The 27449-nt window shown below is 40.3% G+C and overlaps 1 protein-coding gene across 8 annotated transcripts in view; it reads left to right on the forward strand.

Annotated features, from left to right (window-relative positions):
- Nucleotides 1-12074: 12074 nt before the first annotated feature.
- LOC137428020 (flavin-containing monooxygenase 5) overlaps nt 12075-27449 on the forward strand; it is a 104186-nt gene continuing 88811 nt past the window's right edge. Inside the window, exons 1-3 of one of the 8 annotated variants that reach the window (XM_078777524.1) lie at nt 12112-12172; nt 25706-25795; nt 26032-26068. Coding sequence is in view for 4 of the 8 variants with exons in the window: in XM_078777519.1 (XP_078633645.1) it covers nt 26061-26064 (4 nt within the window). In the remaining 4 variants the exon portion in view is untranslated. Of the gene's footprint in view, nt 12173-25224; nt 25335-25705; nt 25796-26031; nt 26077-27449 lie in introns of those variants that run through there. The other 7 variants (XM_078777520.1, XM_078777521.1, XM_078777522.1 and 4 more) reach the window with 7 other exon arrangements.

Raw genomic sequence — 27449 nt, forward strand, 5'->3', positions numbered from 1 at the left:
TTACGAATATGTAAATGATAGAACCAAGCAATAACCAAACCAAAGAGTTGAGAAAACAACAACCTTGGTATTTAAATGGAAAATATCATGAATGTGAAAAATATCAAATAAGTCTTATTGAAAAAATAACAGGGGTAAAAGTAGATAAGACAAATAAGCGAATAAATACAAGTACGAATAAGTTGGAGGCTCTGGGAGGTAATATCCTAGAGTGGACAGAAAACTTTGATGGTTGCCAAGAGATTGAGGGGAAAAGAATTTACTATAATCTCAGAATGGTATGTGGCACTGGAGGATTTCAGACGAGGTCATTAAGAGAAGTTTATCATTTCATATCAGCTCAACGGCGATACCTAAACCGAGTTAAATTCTAATATAACATTTGTCAATATTCTGGATGGTGATTGTTCTTTTAAGAGAATTAAATTATTACCTAAAAATGAAACACAAATATTCGTTGGGTCTCTGTATGAGTATAATGAAAAATGGGGAGAGTTAATAAGTTAAAAGAGGGAGAAAAGGGGTGTAATTTTTTAAGCCTGGCATGCCTGGGCAAGGTTTAGGGAAAGTGGGTGGGGCTTAGAAAAAAGTGGGCGGGGCTTAGGAGGGAGAAAAGGGGTGTAATGTTTTGAGAGAAAAAGGGGTGTAATTTAACGAGAGAGGGGGTGTGAGTCAATAAGTTTCCATACTTTTCCCCATTGATTTCAATGTTAAATTTGAGGTGAACTAGAACCGATGAGTAGTAGTAAGGTCTATTGAGGATTTCATATTTGTAAATAGGTTGTCCCAAAAGAGGGTGAAATCTGGTTGAAAATCCAGTGAGTTAAGTTTTTTTAGCTCTTTCTTCATTGCCTTCAATTTAAAATCTATGTGTTTTAGTAGTTGGTAAATGAGATTAGTAAAAAGAGGACGCAATTTTTTGAGAGAACAAGTACAAAAAGTTTTAATTAAAACAAAAGCCACGTTGATGTTACACAATGCCTAGATGCAGCTGTGCCTATAACGTCGATGTTATAGGCACAGGACATTCCTATTGATTCGATTACTTGATGTTATTTTTGTGCAAAGTGAAAATATATCTCGGGAATTTCCCGTGTGTGGCGACGTATTTTTAATATATCTCTGCATTTTCCCGCCTGTTATTTCAGGCGGTGTATGACTGACCATGCCGCGATTTTAAATATATATATCTCGGCAATTTCACGTATGTGGCGACACGTGAACGAAGCTATGCTCCTCTCTCCACATTATTGTGACGACGTATAAATTAAATATTTCATCGTGACGATTGTCATCAAATGGACGAATTTTTAATATATCTCGGCATTTTCCCGTCTGTTATTTCGGGCGGTGTATGACTGACCATGCCGCGATTTAAACAAAATATATATATATCTCGGCATTTTCCCATCTGTTATTTTGGGCGGTGTATGACTGACCATGCCGCGATTTAAAAAATATATATCTCAATGGACTTGAAGTTACAGGCCTTTGAGAATTCATTTCGTTCTATAAAGGGCAACTTTCATCGGATTTTCTTCCCGTGTTTTTTCAACCGAGTCTAAAACTATGTTAGCGACTGTGAAAAATGAAATGATATATCGAATTTGATTTGAAATAAAACTGTGTGAGAGAGGAAGACACCACGGGCCTACAAAACAGGCCTCAAAGCTATGCGAGTTAATAAAATGGTGGATATTTGTTTATATGAAGCCTCTCCCAAAATGGGTGGAGACATGGTTCCCAGAATGGGTGGAGCTTTGAGGTTTTGTCTTCTCTGCAAGAACAACAAGAAGAAGAAGAACAAGAAGAAGAACAACAACAACAGCAGAGGGCACTCTATGACCAGCGTCTGCGACGCGGCTAAAAAGGGTGTAATTTTTCAAGAGAGGGGGTTTGAGTCAATAAGTTTCCTTAATTTTCCCCATTGACTTCAATGTTAAATTTGTTGTGTCCCAGATCAACATTTATCCCCTACTATCATGGGATAGACCGGATAGTCTATGTACAAGTAGCACTCTGTCATCATCAAGGGATAGTCTATGTACAAGTAACACTCTATCATCATCAAGGAATAGTCTATGTACAAGTAACACTCCATCATCAACAAGGGATAGTCTATGTACAAGTAACACTCTATCATCATCACGGGATAGTCTATGTACAAGTAACACTCTGTCATCATCAAGGGATAGTCTATGTACAAGTAACACTCTATCATCATCAAGGAATAGTCTATGTACAAGTAACACTCCATCATCAACAAGGGATAGTCTATGTACAAGTAACACTCTATCATCATCACGGGATAGTCTATGTACAAGTAACACTCTATCATCATCACAGGATAGTCTAGGCACAAGTAACATTCTATCATCATCATGGGATAGTCTATGTACAAGTAACACTCTATCATCATCACAGGATAGTCTAGGCACAAGTAACATTCTATCATCATCATGGGATAGTCTATGTACAAGTAACACTCTATCATCAAGGGATAGTCTATGTACAAGTAACATTCTATCATCATCATGGGATAGTCTATGTACAAGTAACACTCTGCCATCATCAAGGGATAGTCTATGTACAAGTAACATTCTATCATCATCACGGTATAGTCTATGTACAAGTAACACTCTATCATCATCAAGGGATAGTCGATGGACAAGTAACATTCTATCATCATCACGGTATAGTCTATGTACAAGTAACACTCTACCATCATCACGGTATAGTCTATGTACAAGTAACACTCTATCATCATCATGGGATAGTCTATGTACAAGTAACACTCCATCATCATCACAGGATAGTCTATGTACAAGTAACACTCTATCATCATCACGGGATAGTCTATGTACAAGTAACACTCTATCATCATCACGGGATAGTCTATGTACAAGTAACATTCTATCATCATCACGGTATAGTCTATGTACAAGTAACACTCTATCATCATCATGGGATAGTCTATGTACAAGTAACACTCCATCATCATCACAGGATAGTCTATGTTCAAGTAACACTCTATCATCATCACGGGATAGTCTATGTACAAGTAACATTCTATCATCATCATGGGATAGTCTATGTGCAAGTAACACTTGTACATAGTCTCACGAGATCTTGGAAACGGCGGCAGGGATTTTCGAAGCTCCACACGGTCTCCACGTTTTCAAAGTTAAGTCTGTTCACAATTGTATTTTGTCGAAACTGTATTTATCTTTCGGTGTGTGAAGTTATAGGGTGCCCCTTGGAAGTTTCTCGGTGTTTATCTTTCATAAATTAATCGTCTGTTTGCCACGTCGCGAGCAAGGCCTTTGCCGCGTCGCGAGCGATTTGAAATCGAAGTTAAGTAATTGTTCCCATTTGTATTTTCGTTAAAACTGTATTTATTTTATGGTGTGTACGTACGTATATTGTGTCCCGAGGAAGATTTTCGGTGCAAATCTTTCATACCTGTATTGAAAATCGTGTTAATTCGTGTCGTGTCTTGAGGCGTTGTACACTGTAAAACCTTGAGGCTTTGTTTTTCTCTCAGCGGTCCGTCGTTTGTGATCCAATAACTTTCGTTCTCTGTTTTCCCAGTCTTTTCACCCCATAGCCTACTTCCTTGTGTAAATCTCAACTAAAAAAAAACAAAAAAAAAACATTTCCTTCTCTGTTCTCATTCGTTTATTCATTCTTATTCGTTCGTTCGTTCTTCGACCACGTGTTTCTCCCCCATTTCCCCAGATAGTTTTCACTGTTATTAACCTTCAATGTTTACACTTTCCCCTCAAGTTATGTATTCCATCATATATTATAACACCCTTTTCTTCTTCTTCTTTAAAAGGCTGCTTTCGACTTGCTCACCAAATCTATTCATCCCAAAAAAAAATTCCATCTCTTATAGTGCCTTTTTTCTACATTCCCTAAACTCTCCTGCACTCGATCCTCCATCCAGCGTCCTTAAACGTATTTTTCACTCAGAGGTCACAAGAAACTCATTTTGCAATAAATGTTCGTTTCCCATTAATCGTACACTTTCTAAAATCAAATCTCACCCCTCCCCTCCAAATCTTCCCCATAACCCCTCCCCTCCAAATCTTCCCCATCACCCATCCCTTTCAAATCTTCCCCCTTTCCCCTCCCCTCCTAATCCTCCCCATCACCCATCCCTTTCAAATCTCCCCCCTTGCCCCCTCCCTCCTAAACTACCCCCTCACCCCTCCCCTCCAAGACTCCCCCTCGCCCCTCCCCTACTAGACTCCTCCCTCACCCCTCCCCTCCAAATCTCCCCCATATCCCATCCCTTTCAAATCCCTCCCCTTGTCCCTTCCCTCCCAAACTCCCCCCTCGCCTTCAAATCTCCCAACCCTCATTTCTTCTCAATTTCCCCCCTCTCACTCCCCCTTCTCAAAGCGTCCTCCCTGCTTCTTCCCCCTTCCAACTCTCACCTCCATCTCCCCCAACCTTCTGCCTTGCTCTTCCCCCTCCTCAAATAACACCTCATTGTGCCTCACCCAATCACCATCAAACCTTTTGTCCACCCCATCCTTCCCTTTCTCCGAGCTATTCTGAAATCTCTGACACACCTTCAACAGCTCTCCCTACCTCTTCCACCTCTTCCACATCTTACCCTGCCCCTCCTCCCCCCTGTTCTGTATCCGATGCTCCCCCTTCCTCTTCATTAACGGTATGGACCTCAAACATCCGGGGCCTTCGTTCAAACTTAACTGATCTCTCCATACAGGTTGCTTCTGTCAAACCAGACGTGATCTGCTTAACAGAAACTTTCCTCCTTCATGATGTCTCTGATTCCTTGGTATCTCTCCCGGGTTACTCCCTCCTCCGGTATGATAGACCTGAGCCTCGTCCTGGAGGTGGGGTTGCTATATTTATCAAAAACTCTCTTCCTCACTCGCCCTGCACTGTACTCTCTCCACCTCACCCCCAGGAATACCTCTGGCTACGGCTTCCCCTTCACTTCCCACCTCTTGTTCATATGTGTGTTGTACCGTCCACCAAACAGTGATGACTCCATCGACATCTCGCTGTCTGATAATATGGACCAACTTCTATCGACTCATCCCAACTCTCTCTTCCTCATATGTGGTGATTTCAACTGTCATCATGCCAGTTGGCTGGGTGTGGGTACCTCCCTCACCAGCCATGGCTCCTCAGCAAAGGACTTCTGCGACTCACTGGGACTGACACAATCTGTCAATTTCCCGACCCAGATCTCAGTCAGCGGAGCATCTTCTCTTCTGGACTTGGTTATGACTAACTTCCCTGAAAATGTCTGCTGCTCTTCTTCTGTGCCAATCGGATGATCTGATCATGTCCTTGTTAAAGTGGACATCTCTCTGACCATTCTCAGGGAGCCTGCTCAGCGTCGACGAGTCTGGCATTTCACTCAGGCCAACTGGCACGGTCTTCAAGCAGCCATCAATCATCTGGACTGGTCTCCCATCTCTACCACCTCTGACATCAACTCATCGTGGGAATTCTTCCAAAGTAAATTGCTCTCCCTCATGCACAGATTTATCCCATCTCGTCTTCAGTTGTCATACCCTTCCTCCCGTCCATGGTACACGGAATCTTGTGGTGAGGCTGTTGCCCAGAAACAACTTGCCTTCGTCTCCTGGAAAGCTAATCCAACGGAAGGAAATCTCATTTCCTTTCACAAAGCCCGAAACAAGTGTGTGTCCACCCTCAGGAGAGCCAGGAAACAATATCTCTCCATTCTCAAGACCGAACTCTCTTATCTGTCTCCCTCTTCCAAATCCTGGTGGCGTCTGGTCAAATCCGTTTCTGGTGTTTGTTCCCCCTCCATCCCCTCCCTTACCTCAAACGGCTAAACAGCTGACTCCGCACGTGAAAAAGCTGAATGCCTCAACTCTGTGTTTGCCTCTAAATCTTGTGTCCCAAACCCATCCCTCTCTGTACCCACCATACCCAGTCGTACCCAGCTGCTCCTGGACTCCGTGTCCTTTCCTCCTGACAAGGTGGAAAAGTTTCTGTCAACCCTCGACTCTGATTCTGCAACTGGACCCGACGGCATCAGCCCACGGGTCCTAAAATCCTGCTCTCCCGCTCTATCTCACCCTCTCTCTGTTCTCTTCACCCTCTCTTTTGCTCAAGATCAACTGCCATCTGCTTGGAAATCAGCCAACATCACCGCTTTGCACAAAAAAGTTGCAAAAACAGATCCTAGCAACTACAGACCAATCAGCCTTCTCCCAATTATCAGCAAAGTCATGGAATCCATCATTGCTTCGGATATGAAATCTTTCCTCTTCTCCAATGGCTTGATCTCTGAGCATCAATTTGGTTTCAGACCAGGTCACTCTACTCTGGACATGCTGCTTCTGCTGTCTCAACAATGGATGGAGGTCCTCAATGCCAAACAGGAAATTAGAGCTGTCTCCCTCGACACGGTCTGGCACCCCGCTCTGCTCACCAAACTCTCCTCCTTTGGTATCCATGGAAATCTCCACGCATGGCTGGCTGACTTCCTCTCTAGTCGTCGTCAACGTGTGGCCCTGAATGGGGTTCTCTCATCTCCTCTTCCTGTTCAGGCTGGAGTTCCCCAAGGCAGTGTTCTGGGCCCTGTGCTTTTTCTGGTCTTCATCAATGATCTCTCTGATTCTCTTGAAAATCCTCTCTATCTCTTTGCTGATGACTCCACTCTCTGCCGCTCCATTCCTCTTCCCTCAGGTCAGCAGTCTGCAGCCTCCTCACTCTCTGAAGACTTGGACAAAATCACAGACTGGTCAAACAAGTGGAACATGTCTTTCAATCCTGACAAATCTCACACTCTTACTATGTCTCTCCGAAAAGATCGACTGGACAACCCTCCCATCTACTTTCTCAACAATCCTCTCCAAGAAGTTCTGTCGCTCAAGCTTTTGGGTCTCACTATCTGCCATGATCTTTCTTGGGAAAACCACATTTCCAAGCTGGCCTCCAAAGCCAGTCGCCGACTGGGCATCCTCCGTCGTGCGAAGTCCTTCCTCGGCACGCCTGAGCTCCTCACCACATACAAGGCTTTCATCCACAGCTCAATGGAATACTGTTCTCCCCTATGGGCCGGTGCTCCTGCCTCACGCCGAGCTCGGCTTCACGCTGTTGAAACCAAAGCTTTCAGAATTATTGGAATCTCCCGCGATGAAGCTATCTCTGAGGGCCTTTCACTCACTCACCGCAGGCCAGTAGGTGGTCTTTCTGTCTTCTACCGACTCCTCTCCGGCCTTGCACCCCCAGCTCTCTCTGTGCTCTGGCCCCCAAATATTCCTACAGGTCGCACAAGATCTGCCAGCAACCCTCTGATGGTTAAACTGCCGAAATCTCGGCTCTCTGCTCACCTTCACTCTTTCATTCCTCTTTTCTCCTGCCTCTGGAACAAACTCCCTCACTCCCTTCAATCCCACTCCTCCCTCCAGGTCTTTAAAACAGCTGTTCACCACCATCTCTTATCTTCCCCCATCCAAAACCTTGATCTTTTCTACCCCCGCTAATTCACCCCAGATCCACCTTGTTTGAAACTCCAACTTCTTTCCTGGAAGTCCTGGCCATGTCCATATGTTTTATACCTCTCCCACCCCCCCGCCCCCCCTTCCCATGCCCCCCTCCCCAAAGCCCTCGCCCTCTCTCAGATCTCTCCATGTCTCCATGTCTCTCAGTCCCTGCTCTCAAATGTTGTGTTTGTGTCCTTCCCCCCCTCTCTCCATCTTGTCTACCGCTCCCGATGTTATATGTTTTTGTGTCGGTTTGTCTTTCTGTGTGATTAATGTTAGCTCTTTCACGAGCCTCGATCTTGTATACAAAAAAAAAAATACAAAAAAAAAAAAAACTATCATCATCACGGGATAGTCTATGTACAAGTAACACTCCATCATCATCACGGTATAGTCAAACTCAAAAATCCAGTGATTTTGATCCCAAATTTAACCAGGTAGCACTATAATTCACATAAATCCAGTGATTTTGATCCCAAATTTAACCAGGTAGCACGAAAATTCATGGATTCATGGCTGATCATGAATATTTTGAAAATCAGTATTGTTAACCTTATTTGTACGCACACTTTATTTTGCAAAATAGGTCACAACAACATGGTAAAAAATAATAATAATAATAACTAGCCGAAACCCGTGGAACATCCACGGAAGGGAGGATGTGGTGTATGGATAGAGTGTACCATTATGGATGGCATAGGGGAGCGCTCATGGGATCTTCTTCTTCCGTTAAGCTCCAATTTTTTCTCTTTAAGTTAAGTTCAATCAGTCCTCTCTGCTCGAAGATTGACATATCGTTCGTCTGTTTCAGCTCGTTATCTTTAAGCTTCCTTACGTCTCGCCACCTGCTACACCTCTCTGAGTTACGAGGATTTATGCAACGCACCCCGAGTATCGCAACGTCACTCCATTTAACTTTATTAAAATGACGATAAAGACGTTTCCTTATATATCCTAATTTAAAATGTTCAAGGGAATAAAAAGACCGTTTGGTTCACACCACCCATGTTCACACCACTCGACTGTCCAATCAGCGGACGGCTCGCTTCGCCTTCGCCCAGCAGACGCCAATACGATGGCGTCGTAAGATGGCGTCGTTTCGGCAGTTAATCGGATGCTTTTGGGCCCCAACGTCGGCTAATTCAGATTTTTCGAGTATGGCTGTACGTGATAAACAAAGAGCGCGGTTCGAAGATCGTAAATCCATGAGTGCCATGGGCATCGGGTCACTGGGTGCGGCGTAAAAGGGATAACAAAGTCGAGTCCTTACGGTATTATTATATAGATAATCACAATATAAGATGTCACCAAGGCTGCTGGTGATGGGTAAAGGTCAAAGATCAACCAACCCTGGCATGAAGGACACCTTGTAACATGCAGGTAGCACTGATGTGACTTTTCCACATATTATTTTCCGCGACTATAACCAATAGTACTGGAACGAGCACACCTTCACGTTAAAATATCTCTTCTTCTCATTTTAGGTTATCTCGTCTCGATTCTCGACGAGATTGACTTATAAATCAGGGGAAGGAGTGGGGGAGAGGGGAGGCGCTCCCCCAAATGAGCAGATGTAAGAGCTCCAACCTCAAGAGCCACCTTCATCCCACTTTGGGCTATTTTTAGAACTATTTTGAGATCATTCTCCTCGACTATTATGTTTGCGACAGTGTCTAGCTGTTATCCATTACGCTGCGAATTTTACTGGATAACATACATTTCAGGGCATGATAAAGTGAGAAAACGAAGTGTCATGGACCCATGATGAAGCAACCGGTGTGCGAGGTGTATGTGCGTGCGTCTTGCGACCTTTTGGGCTGTGGGCGGTTCTGGTTCGTTGTTGTTTCGGAAAAGTGAGGTCAACTCAGGTTCCTATCTGTCAGACACGTTGCCCCATGGTCTGCTTTGAGACTGACTGTAGTGAAAAAACACAAACACCTGAAATTGCCAGTGCATTACAGCTAAAGCCGAGGCACCTTGAGAGTCGAGGAAAGGTACAGCAGGTAATAGATTGAGGTAGATATATGGAATCAAAAGCAAACTCGATGGTATTCATAGAATACTTAGTCTGCACAGTCAACTTATTGCGAGCCAACTCTTCTGTTTTTGAACCTTTTTTTTCTTTGATCCAATATGGCTGCCAGACCACGTGAGCAATGACATCATAAATTTATATTCTCGAATATAATTGTTCCATAGATCACGCCCAATAAATTTCAAACTGATCAGACGAAGCGTTGTCCCTGTCGAATTATGATGTAATAATTATGGCACGAATGACGTCATCGTTAACACCATCTATTCCCCATATGTAGTTATTTACAATGAGCCACGTTTCAATTTTTTCCATGCAGCGGTTTTGGAGATATAGAGGTGCAACGTTTTTCGGTTTTTCCAAGATGGCGCCTGGACCACATGACCTATGACGTCATGATTATCATTAAAATATTATAAAGGAGGAGGCGCTCATATGGTGAAAATTTCGTGTCCATCAGACCAACAGTTGCTGAGAAAAAATTAATAATGATCGGATGGATAAGTGATTTATTAGTCGAATGACGTCATAACGAAGGCACCAATGACATCATCAACATATCTTATTCCCCATGGGGAGTAGTTGACAATGAGCCAAGTCTCATTTTTTTCGATGGAGTGGTTTCAGGGATATAGAGGTGCGAACTTTTTCCAAGATGGCGCCTGTACCACGTGACCAATGACATCATAATAATCATTCAAATATTCTACAGGAGGAGGCCCTCCTATGGTGAAAATTTCGTGTCAATCGGACCAACAGTTGCTGAGAAAATAAATTTTTTAAATACAGACACGACACACACACACACACGTACAGTGCATTCAGAAAGTATTCAGACCCTTCACATTTTTCACATTTTGTTTTGTTGCAGCCTTATGCTGAAATCGTTTAAATTCAATTTTTCCCTCATCAATCTACACTCAATACCCCACAATGACAAAGAGAAAACAGGATTTTAGAAAGTTTTGCAAATTTATTGAAAAGAAAAAACTGAAATATCACATTGACATAAGTATTCAGACCCTTTGCTATGACACTTGAAATTTAGCTCAGGTGCCTCCCATTTCTCTTGATCATATTTGAGATGATTCTACACCTTCATTGGAGTCGAACTGTGATAAATTAAATTGATTGGACATGATTTGGAAAGGCACACACCTGTCTATATAAGGTCTCACAGCTGACAATGCATATCAGAGCAAAAACCAAGCCATGAGGTCGAAGGAACTGTCTGCAGAGCTCAGAGACAGGATTGTGTCGAGGCACAGATCTGGGGAAGCCTACTAAAAAAATCTCTGCTGCATTGAAGGTTCCCAAGAGCACAGTGGCCTCCATAATTCTTAAATGGAATAAGTTTGGAACAACCAGGACTCTTCCTAGAGCTGGCCGCCCGGCCAAACTGAGCAATGGGGGGGGAAGGGCCTTGGTAATAGAGGTGACCAAGAACCCGATGGTCACTCTGGCTGACCTCCAGAGATCCTGTGTGGAGATGGGAGAAACTTCCAGAAGGACAACCATCACTGCAACACTCCACCGATCTGGGCTTTATGGCAGAGTGGCCAAACGGAAGCCAAACAGTTCCATCTTGGTTTCATCAGACCACAGAATCTTGTTTCTCACAGGCTGAGAGTCCTTTAGGTGCTTTTTTGCAAACTCCAAGCGGGCTTTCATGTGCCCAGATCGGTGGAGTGTTGCAATGATGGTTGTCCTTCTGGAAGTTTCTCCCATCTCAACACAGGATCTCTGGACCTCAGCCAGAGTGACCATCGGGTTCTTGGCCACCTCTCTTACCAAGGCCCTTCTCCCCCGATTGCTCAGTTTGGCCGGGGGGCCAGCTCGAGGAAGCCTCCTGGTTGTTCCAAACTTCTTCCATTTAAGAATTATGGAGGCCACTGTGCGCTTGGGAACCTTCGATGCAGCAGATATTTTTCTGTAGGCTTCTCCAGATCTGTGCCTCGACACAATCCTGTCTCTGAGCTCTGCAGGCAGTTCCTTCGACCTCATGGCTTGGTTTTTGCTCTGATATGCATTGTCAGCTGTGAGACCTTATATAGACAGGTGTGTGCCTTACCAAATCATGTCCAATCAATTGAATTTACCACAGGTGGACTCCAATCAAGGTGTAGAATCATCTCAAAGATGATCAAGAGAAATGGGAGGAACCTGAGCGAAATTTCAAGTGTCATAGCAAAGGGTATGAATACTTATGTCAATGTGATATTTCAGTTTTTTCTTTTTAATAAATTTGCAAAACTTTCTAAAATCCTGTTTTCTCTTCGTCATTCTGGGGTATTGAGTGTAGATTGATGAGGGAAAAATTGAATTTGAACGATTTCAGCATAAGGCTGCAACATAAAATGTGAAAAACGTGAAGGGGTCTGAATACTTTCTGAATGCACTGCACGTACTTGAATGCTTAACCCCACTTTTTGCAACGCCAGTGCAGGGTAATAATACACTGTGTAGCTCAATCAGCTGCGGGTAAACAGGTTTTGGTGAGTATGACATTTTGTGTGAAGGGAGGAGCAAATTCAACGCACTATAAAGTATGAAAAAGAACTCGTCTGTGACTTTTGACTGCTAAAGAGTCAGGCAATCTTACCTGGAGCATTGACACTCCTTCCAACCCAAGGTGAGTCTCTAAACATGACATAACCTTATGTGAGATGTTAGTTTATGGTAAGTTGTGAGCTAAACATGACATAACCTTATGTGAGATGTTAGTTTATGGTAAGTTGTGAGCTAAACATGACATAACTTTATGTAAGGTGTTAGTTTATGGTAAGTTGTGAGCTAAACATGACATAACTTTCTGTAAGGTGTTAGTTTATGGTAAGTTGTGAGCTAAACATGACATAACTTTATGTTAGGTGTTAGTTTATGGTAAGTTGTGGGCTAAACATGACATAACCTTATGTGAGATGTTAGTTTATGGTAAGTTGTGAGCTAAACATGACATAACTTTATGTAAGGTGTTAGTTTATGGTAAGTTGTGAGCTAAACATGACATAACCTTATGTGAGATGTTAGTTTATGGTAAGTTGTGAGCTAAACATGACATAACTTTATGTTAGGTGTTAGTTTATGTTAAGTTGTGAGCTAAACATGACATAACTTTATGTAAGGTGTTAGTTTATGGTAAGTTGTGAGCTAAACATGACATAACTTTATGTAAGGTGTTAGTTTATGTTAAGTTGTGAGCTAAACATGACATAACTTTATGTAAGGTGTTAGTTTATGGTAAGTTGTGAGCTAAACATGACATAACTTTATGTAAGGTGTTAGTTTATGGTAAGTTGTGAGCTAAACATGACATAACTTTATGTAAGGTGTTAGTTTATGTTAAGTTGTGAGCTAAACATGACATAACTTTATGTAAGGTGTTAGTTTATGTTAAGTTGTGAGCTAAACATAACATAACTTAATGTAAGGTGTTAGTTAATGGTAAGTTGTGAGCTGAACATGACATAACTTTATGTAAGGTGTTAGTTTATGTTAAGTTGTGAGCTAAACATGACATAACTTTATGTTAGGTGTTAGTTTATGTTAAGTTGTGAGCTAAACATGACATAACTTTATGTAAGGTGTTAGTTTATGTTAAGTTGTGAGCTAAACATAACATAACTTTATGTAAGGTGTTAGTTTATGGTAAGTTGTGAGCTGAACATGACATAACTTTATGTTAGGTGTTAGTTTATGGTAACTTGTGGGCTAAACATGACATAACTTTATGTAAGGTGTTCGTTGTTTGTTTTTGTTTTTTGTTTTTTTTGTATACAAGATCGAGGCTCGTGAAAGAGCGAACATTAATCACACAGAAAGACAAACACACATAAAATAAATAACATCGGGAGCGGTAGACAAGATGGGGAGAGAGGGGGAAGGACACAAACACAACATTTGAGAGCAGGGACCGAGAAACATGGAGACATCGAGGCATCTGTGGGAGGGAGAGGGCTTTGGGGGGGGGAGGCATGGGAAGGGGGGGGGGGTGGGAGAGGTATAAACATATGGACACTGCCAGGACTTCCAGGAAAGAAGTTGGAATTTCAAACAAGGTGGATCTGGGGTGAATTAGCGGGGGTAGAAAAGATCAAGGTTTTGGATGGGGGAAGATAAGAGATGGTGGTGAACAGCTGTTTTAAAGACCTAGAGGGAGGAGTGGGATTGAAGGGAGTGTGGGAGTTTGTTCCAGAGGCGGGAGAAAAGAGGAATGAAAGAGTGAAGGTGAGCAGAGAGCCGAGATTTCGGCAGTTTAACCATCAGAGGGTCAGAGGGTTTAAGGAGGGATTAAGGGTTTAAGGGTTTAATCATCAATCAGTCATCAGAGGGTTTAAGGTAAGTTGTGGGCTAAACATGACATAACCTTATGTGAGATGTTAGTTTATGTTAAGTTGTGAGCTAAACATGACATAACTTTATGTAAGGTGTTAGTTTATGTTAAGTTGTGAGTTAAACATGACATAACTTTACGTAAGGTGTTAGTTTATGGTAAGTTGTGAGCTAAACATGACATAACGTTATGTAAGATGTTAGTTTATGTTAAGTTGTGAGCTAAACATGACATAACTTTATGTAAGGTGTTAGTTTATGGTAAGTTGTGAGCTAAACATGACATAACTTTATGTAAGGTGTTAGTTTATGGTAAGTTGTGAGCTAAACATGACATAACTTTATGTAAGGTGTTAGTTTATGGTAAGTTGTGAGCTAAACATGACATAACTTTATGTAAGGTGTTAGTTTATGGTAAGTTGTGAGCTAAACATGACATAACGTTATGTAAGATGTTAGTTTATGTTAAGTTGTGAGCTAAACATGACATAACTTTATGTAAGGTGTTAGTTTATGTTAAGTTGTGAGCTAAACATGACATAACTTTATGTAAGGTGTTAGTTTATGTTAAGTTGTGAGCTAAACATGACATAACTTTATGTAAGGTGTTAGTTTATGTTAAGTTGTGAGCTAAACATGACATATGTTTATGTAAGGTGTTAGTTAATGGTAAGTTGTGCGCTAAACATGACATAACGTTGTTTAAGGTGTTAGTTTATGGTAAGTTATGGGGAGTGTGGTCGTTTATCTCCAAGACTTGAATTCTGGATCAGATCGGGAAGCATTTGTTTGTTTTCTTGTTTATCCTCGTGGGTCTTATCGTGGGTCTTGTTTATCCTCGTGGGTCTTATCTTGGGTCTTGTTTATCCTCGTGGGTCTTATCGTGGGTCTTGTTTATCCTCGTGGGTCTTATCGTGGGTCTTGTTTATCCTCGTGGGTCTTATCGTGGGTCTTGTTTATCCTCGTGGGTCTTATCGTGGGTCTTGTTTATCCTCGTGGGTCTTATCGTGGGTCTTGTTTATCCTCGTGGGTCTTATCGTGGGTCTTGTTTTCTTGTTTATCCTCCTCCTTCCACTCATAAGATTCTATTCTGCTGCCAATTTGTGTCGTTGCTCATTCTTTCCTTCAAAAACTGTAGGTTGCTTCATCTAAAGCAGTGAAGGAGATCAAAATTTTGACTTTTTGGAAGTAAATTCACACTTCAAGCTGAAATTTGATAAAAGTGGTGTTGCAGTCATTTAAAAGTTATGTGAAAATGTTGGCGTCTCCGAGAACACTTTTGTTTTCCATTCAGCTCGATCGATATTGACCACATTCGAGGACTTCACCTGAAATTGAAATAATGACCCGCACGCCTCCATAAATACTTGAAATATTTCGAAATGTTGCTTGTCTGGGCAAATGAAATCTGCTGATGGCAAGAACGTTATGTACACAGTGTTCTATATCACACAATCACCGGCATGACAACTCCATCTATGACAACCTGACAGCTGTGACGTCTCGATATTCCCTCACGATTCCGAGACACGTCCAGACAGAACCCAGAATTTGGCATCACGAGCTATAAGTGGCACTTTTTGTTTCCGCATCCCCTCCGTCGACGTGTGCATGAAATACCTCGTTGGATTTCAGAGTTAAACTTTTTGCACATGGTCAGGCACGTCACTTACCGAATGCTGTGTGAAATATCTCTCTTCTGAGTTCAGAATGAAACTCGTTTTTTAGCCACATTTTCAGCTTGCAGCATAAAAATACAAACTTAATGTAATTGCTGAAGTGGATTTTGCTTGCATTCTACAAGCAGTTAAACTCAAGTAAAGTAAACAACTCGAGTAAATGAAGAATTAGTGATTGGTATGGGCTCTTCATTTAATAGTTTACAGGTATAGAAATTACTCATGTAAATATCATAAAAGTTACAAAAGAAAACGATTGTTTACATTCTCATGGGTTGCTAGGCAAGGCCAGAGTCGTATTGTGATTCCAAGTGGAAGAGAAACTATTTGTAAGATCTGCAACTTATAAACTGGAGCGAAAAACATTCGATTTTCATATCTTGGATGTGTTAACACGCCCCACATTGCTAAAAACACAGCTAATTGAAGGTATTCATCCCACATTATTAAAAACACAGCTCATTGAAGGTATTCATCCCACATTATTAAAAACACAGCTCATTGAAGGTATTCATCCCACATTATTAAAAACACAGCTCATTGAAGGTATTCATCCCACATTGCTAAAAACACAGCTAATTGAAGGTATTCATCCCACATTGCTAAAAACACAGCTAATTGAAGGTATTCATCCCACATTATTAAAAACACAGCTAATTGAAGGTATTCATCCCACATTATTAAAAACACAGCTCATTGAAGGTATTCATCCCACATTATTAAAAACACAGCTAATTGAAGGTATTCATCCCACATTGCTAAAAACACAGCTAATTGAAGGTATTCATCCCACATTGCTAAAAACACAGCTCATTGAAGGTATTCATCCCACATTGCTAAAAACACAGCTAATTGAAGGTATTCATCCCACATTGCTAAAAACACAGCTAATTGAAGGTATTCATCCCACATTGCTAAAAACACAGCTAATTGAAGGTATTCATCCCACATTATTAAAAACACAGCTCATTGAAGGTATTCATCCCACATTATTAAAAACACAGCTCATTGAAGGTATTCATCCCACATTGCTAAAAACACAGCTCATTGAAGGTATTCATCCCACATTGCTAAAAACACAGCTAATTGAAGGTATTCATCCCACATTGCTAAAAACACAGCTAATTGAAGGTATTCATCCCACATTGCTAAAAACACAGCTAATTGAAGGTATTCATCCCACATTGCTAAAAACACAGCTAATTGAAGGTATTCATCCCACATTGCTAAAAACACAGCTAATTGAAGGTATTCATCCCACATTGCTAAAAACACAGCTAATTGAAGGTATTCATCCCACATTGCTAAAAACACAGCTAATTGAAGGTATTCATCCCACATTGCTAAAAACACAGCTAATTGAAGGTATTCATCCCACATTATTAAAAACACAGCTCATTGAAGGTATTCATCCCACATTATTAAAAACACAGCTCATTGAAGGTATTCATCCCACATTGCTAAAAACACAGCTCATTGAAGGTATTCATCCCACATTATTAAAAACACAGCTCATTGAAGGTGTTCATCCCACATTATTAAAAACACAGCTCATTGAAGGTATTCATCCCACATTATTAAAAACACAGCTCATTGAAGGTATTCATCCCACATTATTAAAAACACAGCTCATTGAAGGTATTCATCCCACATTATTAAAAACACAGCTCATTGAAGGTATTCATCCCACATTGCTAAAAACACAACTCATTGAAGGTATTCATCCCACATTATTAAAAACACAGCTCATTGAAGGTATTCATCCCACATTATTAAAAACACAGCTCATTGAAGGTATTCATCCCACATTATTAAAAACACAGCTCATTGAAGGTATTCATCCCACATTGCTAAAAACACAGCTAATTGAAGGTATTCATCCCACATTGCTAAAAACACAGCTAATTGAAGGTATTCATCCCACATTGCTAAAAACACAGCTAATTGAAGGTATTCATCCCACATTATTAAAAACACAGCTCATTGAAGGTATTCATCCCACATTATTAAAAACACAGCTAATTGAAGGTATTCATCCCACATTATTAAAAACACAGCTCATTGAAGGTATTCATCCCACATTATTAAAAACACAGCTAATTGAAGGTATTCATCCCACATTATTAAAAACACAGCTCATTGAAGGTATTCATCCCACATTATTAAAAACACAGCTCATTGAAGGTATTCATCCCACATTGCTAAAAACACAGCTCATTGAAGGTATTCATCCCACATTATTAAAAACACAGCTCATTGAAGGTATTCATCCCACATTATTAAAAACACAGCTCATTGAAGGTATTCATCCCACATTATTAAAAACACAGCTCATTGAAGGTATTCATCCCACATTATTAAAAACACAGCTCATTGAAGGTATTCATCCCACATTGCTAAAAACACAGCTAATTGAAGGTATTCATCCCACATTGCTAAAAACACAGCTCATTGAAGGTATTCATCCCACATTATTAAAAACACAGCTCATTGAAGGTATTCATCCCACATTATTAAAAACACAGCTAATTGAAGGTATTCATCCCACATTATTAAAAACACAGCTCATTGAAGGTATTCATCCCACATTATTAAAAACACAGCTAATTGAAGGTATTCATCCCACATTGCTAAAAACACAGCTCATTGAAGGTATTCATCCCACATTATTAAAAACACAGCTCATTGAAGGTATTCATCCCACATTGCTAAAAACACAGCTCATTGAAGGTATTCATCCCACATTGCTAAAAACACAGCTAATTGAAGGTATTCGTCCCACATTATTAAAAACACAGCTCATTGAAGGTATTCATCCCACATTATTAAAAACACAGCTCATTGAAGGTATTCATCCCACATTACTAAAAACACAGCTCATTGAAGGTATTCATCCCACATTGCTAAAAACACAGCTCATTGAAGGTATTCATCCCACATTATTAAAAACACAGCTCATTGAAGGTATTCATCCCACATTGCTAAAAACACAGCTCATTGAAGGTATTCATCCCACATTGCTAAAAACACAGCTAATTGAAGGTATTCGTCCCACATTATTAAAAACACAGCTCATTGAAGGTATTCATCCCACATTATTAAAAACACAGCTCATTGAAGGTATTCATCCCACATTATTAAAAACACAGCTAATTGAAGGTATTCATCCCACATTATTAAAAACACAGCTCATTGAAGGTATTCATCCCACATTATTAAAAACACAGCTAATTGAAGGTATTCATCCCACATTATTAAAAACACAGCTCATTGAAGGTATTCGTCCCACATTATTAAAAACACAGCTCATTGAAGGTATTCATCCCACATTATTAAAAACACAGCTCATTGAAGGTATTCATCCCACATTACTAAAAACACAGCTCATTGAAGGTATTCATCCCACATTATTAAAAACACAGCTCATTGAAGGTATTCATCCCACATTGCTAAAAACACAGCTCATTGAAGGTATTCATCCCACATTATTAAAAACACAGCTCATTGAAGGTATTCATCCCACATTGCTAAAAACACAGCTAATTGAAGGTATTCGTCCCACATTATTAAAAACACAGCTCATTGAAGGTATTCATCCCACATTATTAAAAACACAGCTCATTGAAGGTATTCATCCCACATTATTAAAAACACAGCTAATTGAAGGTATTCATCCCACATTATTAAAAACACAGCTCATTGAAGGTATTCATCCCACATTATTAAAAACACAGCTCATTGAAGGTATTCATCCCACATTGCTAAAAACACAGCTCATTGAAGGTATTCATCCCACATTATTAAAAACACAGCTCATTGAAGGTATTCATCCCACATTATTAAAAACACAGCTCATTGAAGGTATTCATCCCACATTGCTAAAAACACAGCTAATTGAAGGTATTCATCCCACATTATTAAAAACACAGCTAATTGAAGGTATTCATCCCACATTATTAAAAACACAGCTCATTGAAGGTATTCATCCCACATTGCTAAAAACAGAGCTAATTGAAGGTATTCATCCCACATTGCTCAAAACAGAGCCAATTCGAGGTATTCATCCCACATTGCTAAAAACACAGCTAATTGAAGGTATTCATCCCACATTATTAAAAACACAGCTCATTGAAGGTATTCATCCCACATTATTAAAAACACAGCTAATTGAAGGTATTCATCCCACATTATTAAAAACACAGCTAATTGAAGGTATTCATCCCACATTATTAAAAACACAGCTCATTGAAGGTATTCATCCCACATTATTAAAAACACAGCTCATTGAAGGTATTCATCCCACATTATTAAAAACACAGCTAATTGAAGGTATTCGTCCCACATTGCTCAAAACAGAGCCAATTCGAGGTATTCGTCCCACATTGGTCAAAACAGAGCCAATTCGAGGTATTCGTCCCACATTGGTCAAAACAGAGCCAATTTGAGGTATTCATCCCACATTGCTCAAAACAGAGCCAATTGAAGGTATTCATCCCACATTATTAAAAACAGAGCCAATTCAAGTTATTCATCCCACATTGTTAAAAACAGAGCCAATTCGAGGTATTCATCCCACATTGCTCAAAACAGAGCCAATTGAAGGTATTCATCCCACATTATTAAAAACACTGCCAATTTGAGGTATTCGTCCCACATTGTTAAAAACGGAGCCAATTCGAGGTATTCATCCCACATTGTTAAAAACGGAGCCAATTCGAGGTATTCATCCCACATTGTTAAAAACAGAGCCAATTCGAGGTATTCGTCCCACTGCTAAAAACACAGCTAATTGAAGGTATTTATCCCACATTATTAAAAACACTGCCAATTCGAGGAATTCCTCCCACATTGCTAAAAACAGAGCCAATTGAAGGTATTCATCCCACATTATTAAAAACAAGCCAATTCGAGTTATTCATCCCACATTGCTAAAAACAGAGCCAATTCGAGTTATTCATCCCACATTATTAAAAACAGAGCCAATTCGAGGTATTCATCCCACATTATTAAAAACAGAGCCAATTCGAGGTATTCATCCCACATTATTAAAAACAGAGCCAATTCGAGGTATTCATCCCACATTATTAAAAACAGAGCCAATTCGAGGTATTCATCCCACATTATTAAAAACAGAGCCAATTCGAGGTATTCATCCCACATTATTAAAAACAGAGCCAATTCGAGGAATTTGTCCCACATTGCTAAAAACAGAGCCAATTCGAGTTATTCATCCCACATTATTAAAAACAGAGCCAATTCGAGTTATTCATCCCACATTATTAAAAACAGAGCCAATTCGAGGTATTCATCCCACATTATTAAAAACAGAGCCAATTCGAGGTATTCATCCCACATTATTAAAAACAGAGCCAATTCGAGTTATTCATCCCACATTATTAAAAACAGAGCCAATTCGAGGTATTCATCCCACATTATTAAAAACAGAGCCAATTCGAGGTATTCATCCCACATTATTAAAAACAGAGCCAATTCGAGGTATTCGTCCCACATTATTAAAAACAGAGCCAATTCGAGTTATTCATCCCACATTATTAAAAACAGAGCCAATTCGAGGTATTCATCCCACATTATTAAAAACAAGCCAATTCGAGGTATTCATCCCACATTATTAAAAACAGAGCCAATTCGAGGTATTCATCCCACATTAGTAAAAACAAGCCAATTCGAGTTATTCATCCCACATTATTAAAAACAGAGCCAATTCGAGTTATTCATCCCACATTATTAAAAACAGAGCCAATTCGAGTTATTCATCCCACATTATTAAAAACAAGCCAATTCGAGTTATTCATCCCACATTATTAAAAACAAGCCAATTCGAGTTATTCATCCCACATTATTAAAAACAAGCCAATTCGAGGTATTCATCCCACATTATTAAAAACAAGCCAATTCGAGTTATTCATCCCACATTATTAAAAACAGAGCCAATTCGAGGTATTCATCCCACATTATTAAAAACAAGCCAATTCGAGTTATTCATCCCACATTATTAAAAACAGAGCCAATTCGAGGTATTCATCCCACATTATTAAAAACAAGCCAATTCGAGTTATTCATCCCACATTATTAAAAACAGAGCCAATTCGAGGTATTCATCCCACATTGCTAAAAACAGAGCCAATTCGAGGTATTCATCCCACATTATTAAAAACAGAGCCAATTCGAGTTATTCATCCCACATTATTAAAAACAAGCCAATTCGAGTTATTCATCCCACATTATTAAAAACAGAGCCAATTCGAGGTATTCATCCCACATTATTAAAAACAGAGCCAATTCGAGGTATTCATCCCACATTATTAAAAACAGAGCCAATTCGAGTTATTCATCCCACATTATTAAAAACAGAGCCAATTCGAGGTATTCATCCCACATTATTAAAAACAAGCCAATTCGAGGTATTCATCCCACATTATTAAAAACAGAGCCAATTCGAGGTATTCATCCCACATTAGTAAAAACAAGCCAATTCGAGTTATTCATCCCACATTATTAAAAACAGAGCCAATTCGAGTTATTCATCCCACATTATTAAAAACAGAGCCAATTCGAGTTATTCATCCCACATTATTAAAAACAAGCCAATTCGAGTTATTCATCCCACATTATTAAAAACAAGCCAATTCGAGTTATTCATCCCACATTATTAAAAACAAGCCAATTCGAGGTATTCATCCCACATTATTAAAAACAAGCCAATTCGAGTTATTCATCCCACATTATTAAAAACAGAGCCAATTCGAGGTATTCATCCCACATTATTAAAAACAAGCCAATTCGAGTTATTCATCCCACATTATTAAAAACAGAGCCAATTCGAGGTATTCATCCCACATTATTAAAAACAAGCCAATTCGAGTTATTCATCCCACATTATTAAAAACAGAGCCAATTCGAGGTATTCATCCCACATTGCTAAAAACAGAGCCAATTCGAGGTATTCATCCCACATTATTAAAAACAGAGCCAATTCGAGTTATTCATCCCACATTATTAAAAACAAGCCAATTCGAGTTATTCATCCCACATTATTAAAAACAGAGCCAATTCGAGGTATTCATCCCACATTATTAAAAACAGAGCCAATTCGAGGTATTCATCCCACATTGCTAAAAACAGAGCCAATTCGAGGTATTCATCCCACATTATTAAAAACAGAGCCAATTCGAGTTATTCATCCCACATTATTAAAAACAGAGCCAATTCGAGGTATTCATCCCACATTATTAAAAACAGAGCCAATTCGAGTTATTCGTCCCACATTATTAAAAACAAGCCAATTCGAGTTATTCATCCCACATTATTAAAAACAGAGCCAATTCGAGGTATTCATCCCACATTATTAAAAACAGAGCCAATTCGAGGTATTCATCCCACATTATTAAAAACAAGCCAATTCGAGGTATTCATCCCACATTATTAAAAACAGAGCCAATTCGAGTTATTCATCCCACATTATTAAAAACAGAGCCAATTCGAGGTATTCATCCCACATTAGTAAAAACAAGCCAATTCGAGTTATTCATCCCACATTATTAAAAACAGAGCCAATTCGAGTTATTCATCCCACATTATTAAAAACAGAGCCAATTCGAGGTATTCATCCCACATTAGTAAAAACAAGCCAATTCGAGTTATTCATCCCACATTATTAAAAACAAGCCAATTCGAGGTATTCATCCCACATTATTAAAAACAGAGCCAATTCGAGTTATTCATCCCACATTATTAAAAACAGAGCCAATTCGAGGTATTCATCCCACATTATTAAAAACAGAGCCAATTCGAGGTATTCATCCCACATTATTAAAAACAAGCCAATTCGAGGTATTCATCCCACATTAGTAAAAACAAGCCAATTCGAGGTATTCATCCCACATTATTAAAAACAGAGCCAATTCGAGTTATTCATCCCACATTATTAAAAACAGAGCCAAATCGAGGTATTCATCCCACATTATTAAAAACAGAGCCAATTCGAGGTATTCATCCCACATTATTAAAAACAGAGCCAATTCGAGTTATTCATCCCACATTATTAAAAACAAGCCAATTCGAGTTATTCATCCCACATTATTAAAAACAGAGCCAATTCGAGTTATTCATCCCACATTATTAAAAACAGAGCCAATTCGAGTTATTCATCCCACATTATTAAAAACAGAGCCAATTCGATTTATTCATCCCACATTATTAAAAACAGAGCCAATTCGAGTTATTCATCCCACATTATTAAAAACAGAGCCAATTCGATTTATTCATCCCACATTGTCAACAATGACAATTCAGCCTGGTGTTGGGCTAGCGGCTAGGGTGCCGGCTTAGGATCCTAGGATCCTGGGTTCAAATCCCGGTCGATCGCTGAATTAACGCCAGGGGGGTTGACTCAGCCTGTCATCCTTCCGAGGTCGGCTAATTGAGTACCAGTTCACTGGTAATTCCCTGCTTGTCGTAAAAGGCGACAAAAAGGGTTGGCGGCAGGAAGGGCATCCGGCCGTAAAACATTGCTTCAAAAAGGGGACCAACAAAAACAACAACCACGGTGCCCGAAAAAGGCCAACCCCCGCTTTGCGGGGAAAAATGGCCTCTCAAGGTGTTTTTGTTTTTGTTTGTTTTTATTGTCAACAACAGAGCCAATTCGATTTATTCATTCCACGTTGCTCAAAACAGAGCCATTTCGAGGTATTCATTCCATATCATTCAAAACTGAGCCAATTCGAGGTGTCATCTTCTTCCGTTAGTATATTTCCATTTTAATCAGTTGATTCAGTTTGGATTGGTATTGATTGTGTAAAAGTTTGTTGTGTGGACCACAATTCTTTGTCTATTCCCGTCCTGACGTGCAACTCACTATGCCAGAGCATAAAATCATCTTGCACAATTTCAAAAGATGAACTAAAGAACGAGCCTTACTGGGTAGACAAACATGATACAAAGGAAAAAGTGACCACATCATGCAGAAATTTGTTAAAACTGCAAATTATACAGTCGTGGCCGAAAATTATTGACAACCTCGACTTAATATTTGGTGGCACAGACTTTGGACATCATAACTGCAGTAAAGAGCTTCCTTTAGCCATGAATGAGCTTCCTCCACCTCTCTACTGGCGGTTTGGCCCACTCTTCTTGTGCAACCTGCTCCAGTTCTCCCAGATTTGAAGGGTGCCTTCTCCCAACTGCTGTTTTCAGATCTCCCCACAGGTGTTCAATGGGATTTAGATCTGGACTCATTGCTGGCCACTTCAAACAGTCCAACATTTGGTCTTGAACCATTCCTGGGTGATTTTTGAAGTCTATTTGGGGTCATTGTCCTGCTGCAAGACCCATGATCTTCGACGGAGACCCAGCTTTCTGACACTGGGTGATCATTGCGCTCCAAAATGCCAAGGTGATCTCCTGATTTCATGATGCCATGCACACATTCAAGGTACTCAGTGCCAGAGGCAGCAAAGCAACCCGAAAACATCACTGAACCTCCTCCATATTTGACTGTAGGGAAGGTGTTCTTTTCTTTGAAGGCTTCATTTTGTTTTTCTGTAAACATAGAGATGATGTGCTTCACAAAAATGCTCTAATTTGTTCCCATCTGTCCACAGAACATTCTCCCAGAAGGATTTTGGCTTGTTCAGGTGTGCTTTGGAAACTCCAATTGGGCTTTCTCAGCAGTGGGGTCCTTCTGGGTCTCCTTCCATTGAACCCCCTTTCATTGAGTTGGTGACGGATGGTGCGAGTTGAAACTGTCGTACCTTGTGTCTGAAGGTCAGTTTTAATCTGTTTGGCAGTTGATCGAGGTGCTTTCTCCACCATTCGAACAATCCTTCGCTGCAATCTCCGATCAAGTTTTCTCTTGCGGCCACGTCCAGGGAGGTTGGCTACAGTGCCATGGGCCTTAAACTTCCTGATAACATTATATATGGTGGACACAGGAACATCCAAGGTCATTGAGATGGACTTGTAGCATTGAGATTGTCCATGCTTGGCTATAATCTTGTGTCTGACCTCCTCAGACAATTCTCTGGTGTTCTTTCTTTTCTCCATGCTCATTGGAGACTGACACAGTGACACAAAACATCAGAATGACTCCTTTTTCTCTTATCAAACTGGTTGAATGAGTGATTTTTATATTGCAGGCACCTGCAAATCACCACAGGGAAGTTCAATTCCAAAGTAAAGGAGAATCACCTGCTTGAAATCAAGTTATTCCTAACAACTTCTAAAAGGTGCCAATAATATTGTCCGGGCAATTTTAGGATTTCTGTGTGGAATAAGCTAATATTTAGTAAAATTTTCAGCTTTTTTGTTTTTTTCCATTGCAAACCAATGAAATACAAATGTACATGCCAAAATATTATTTAATTTCAACAATTTTCTGGAAAAAATGGTGCATTTGAAAAAAGTGCAAGGGTGCCAATATTTTTGGCCTCAACTGTACGTCTCTGTGTGTTGTTGTTTTCAGGAATCCTGGCTTCGGGTTTCAACATTTACATGAGTGAGTAAGTGAGTCAGCATAAAAAACCTTGCAGAATACATGAAGTTGGTGATGTCATTGTGTGGCCCCTTTTGTGTTACTTCCAAACCCAACCGACCCTCCCACCCCCTTACCACCTTATCCCACCATTGAAACCAAGTGCTAACCTGATAGATGTAAGGAATGTTGTGATTACAGAGTGGAGGCCCCATCGGCCGAATGGCATTCTCGTGTTTCCAAGTTCATTATTACTTTCCCTTTCTATTATAGTTTAAGAGCTCGTGACGGTAGATTTCACACCATTTTCCCCAGAAGGTTTGACCCCTAAAAGTTTCTTACGCAGCCTAAGTCATTCAGAAAGGGTTCGTCAGCCCCCCCCCCCCCCCCCACCCAGCTGGTGTGTCTGGACCTCAGACCACCTGGACAAGCCCCTCCAAGGGGGTTGCATTTACCCCATGTAAAGCATGGACCAAACATTGTCAAAATAAAGTATTACAGTAGTTCGTTAAAAAAAAAGAGGAGGAAAAACTGACCTAATTTCAAGGGGGGGAGGTTTGTCGGATGCACCACAAAGTACTTCCTCGCCCCCACGGGGTTAATTTACCCCATATACTATATGGACGAAACTTTGTCAAAACAAAGAGGTTTGATGGTCGATTAGAAGAATGATAAAACTTCTAAGACCGACATTTCAGGTTACACGATTTCCATTTCACAGGAAAGGTTCACAAATTGAAGTCGACCCTTGCATATCATACTACCTGAACATTATTTTTACTACGTCTTTGCTTCTACTGTTCTTTGCTCCTCACATGGTATGTCAGTACAGCGTAGCACCTTACAGGTTATGTCAGCCCAGCGGAGCACCTCACAGGTTATGTCAGTCCAGCAGAGTACCTCACAGGTTATGTCAGTACAGCAGAGCACCTTACAGGTTATGTCAGTACAGCGGAGCACCTTACAGGTTATGTCAGTACAGCGGAGCACCTTACAGGTTATGTGAGTCCAGCGGAGCACCTCACAGGTCATGTCAGTACAGCGGAGCACTTTACAGGTTATGTGTGTCCAGCAGAGCACCTCACAGGTTATGTCAGTACAGCGGAGCACCTTACAGGTTATGTCAGTACAGCAGAGCACCTTCCAGGTTATGTGAGTACAGCGGAGCACCTCACAGGTTATGTCAGTACAGCGGAGCACGTTACAGGATATGTGCGTCCAGCGGAGCACCTCACAGGTTATGTCAGTACAGCGGAGCACTTTACAGGTTATGTCAGTACAGCAGAGCACCTTCCAGGTTATGTGAGTCCAGCGGAGCACCTCACAGGTTATGTCAGCCCAGCGGAGCACCTTTCAGGTTATGTCAGTTCAGCAGAGCATCGCTACTTTGATTTGCATGAACAGTACAT

The sequence above is a fragment of the Myxine glutinosa genome, chromosome 5 (assembly GCF_964187855.1).
Source record: "Myxine glutinosa chromosome 5, kmMyxGlut1.1, whole genome shotgun sequence".
NCBI lineage: Eukaryota > Metazoa > Chordata > Myxini > Myxiniformes > Myxinidae > Myxine > Myxine glutinosa.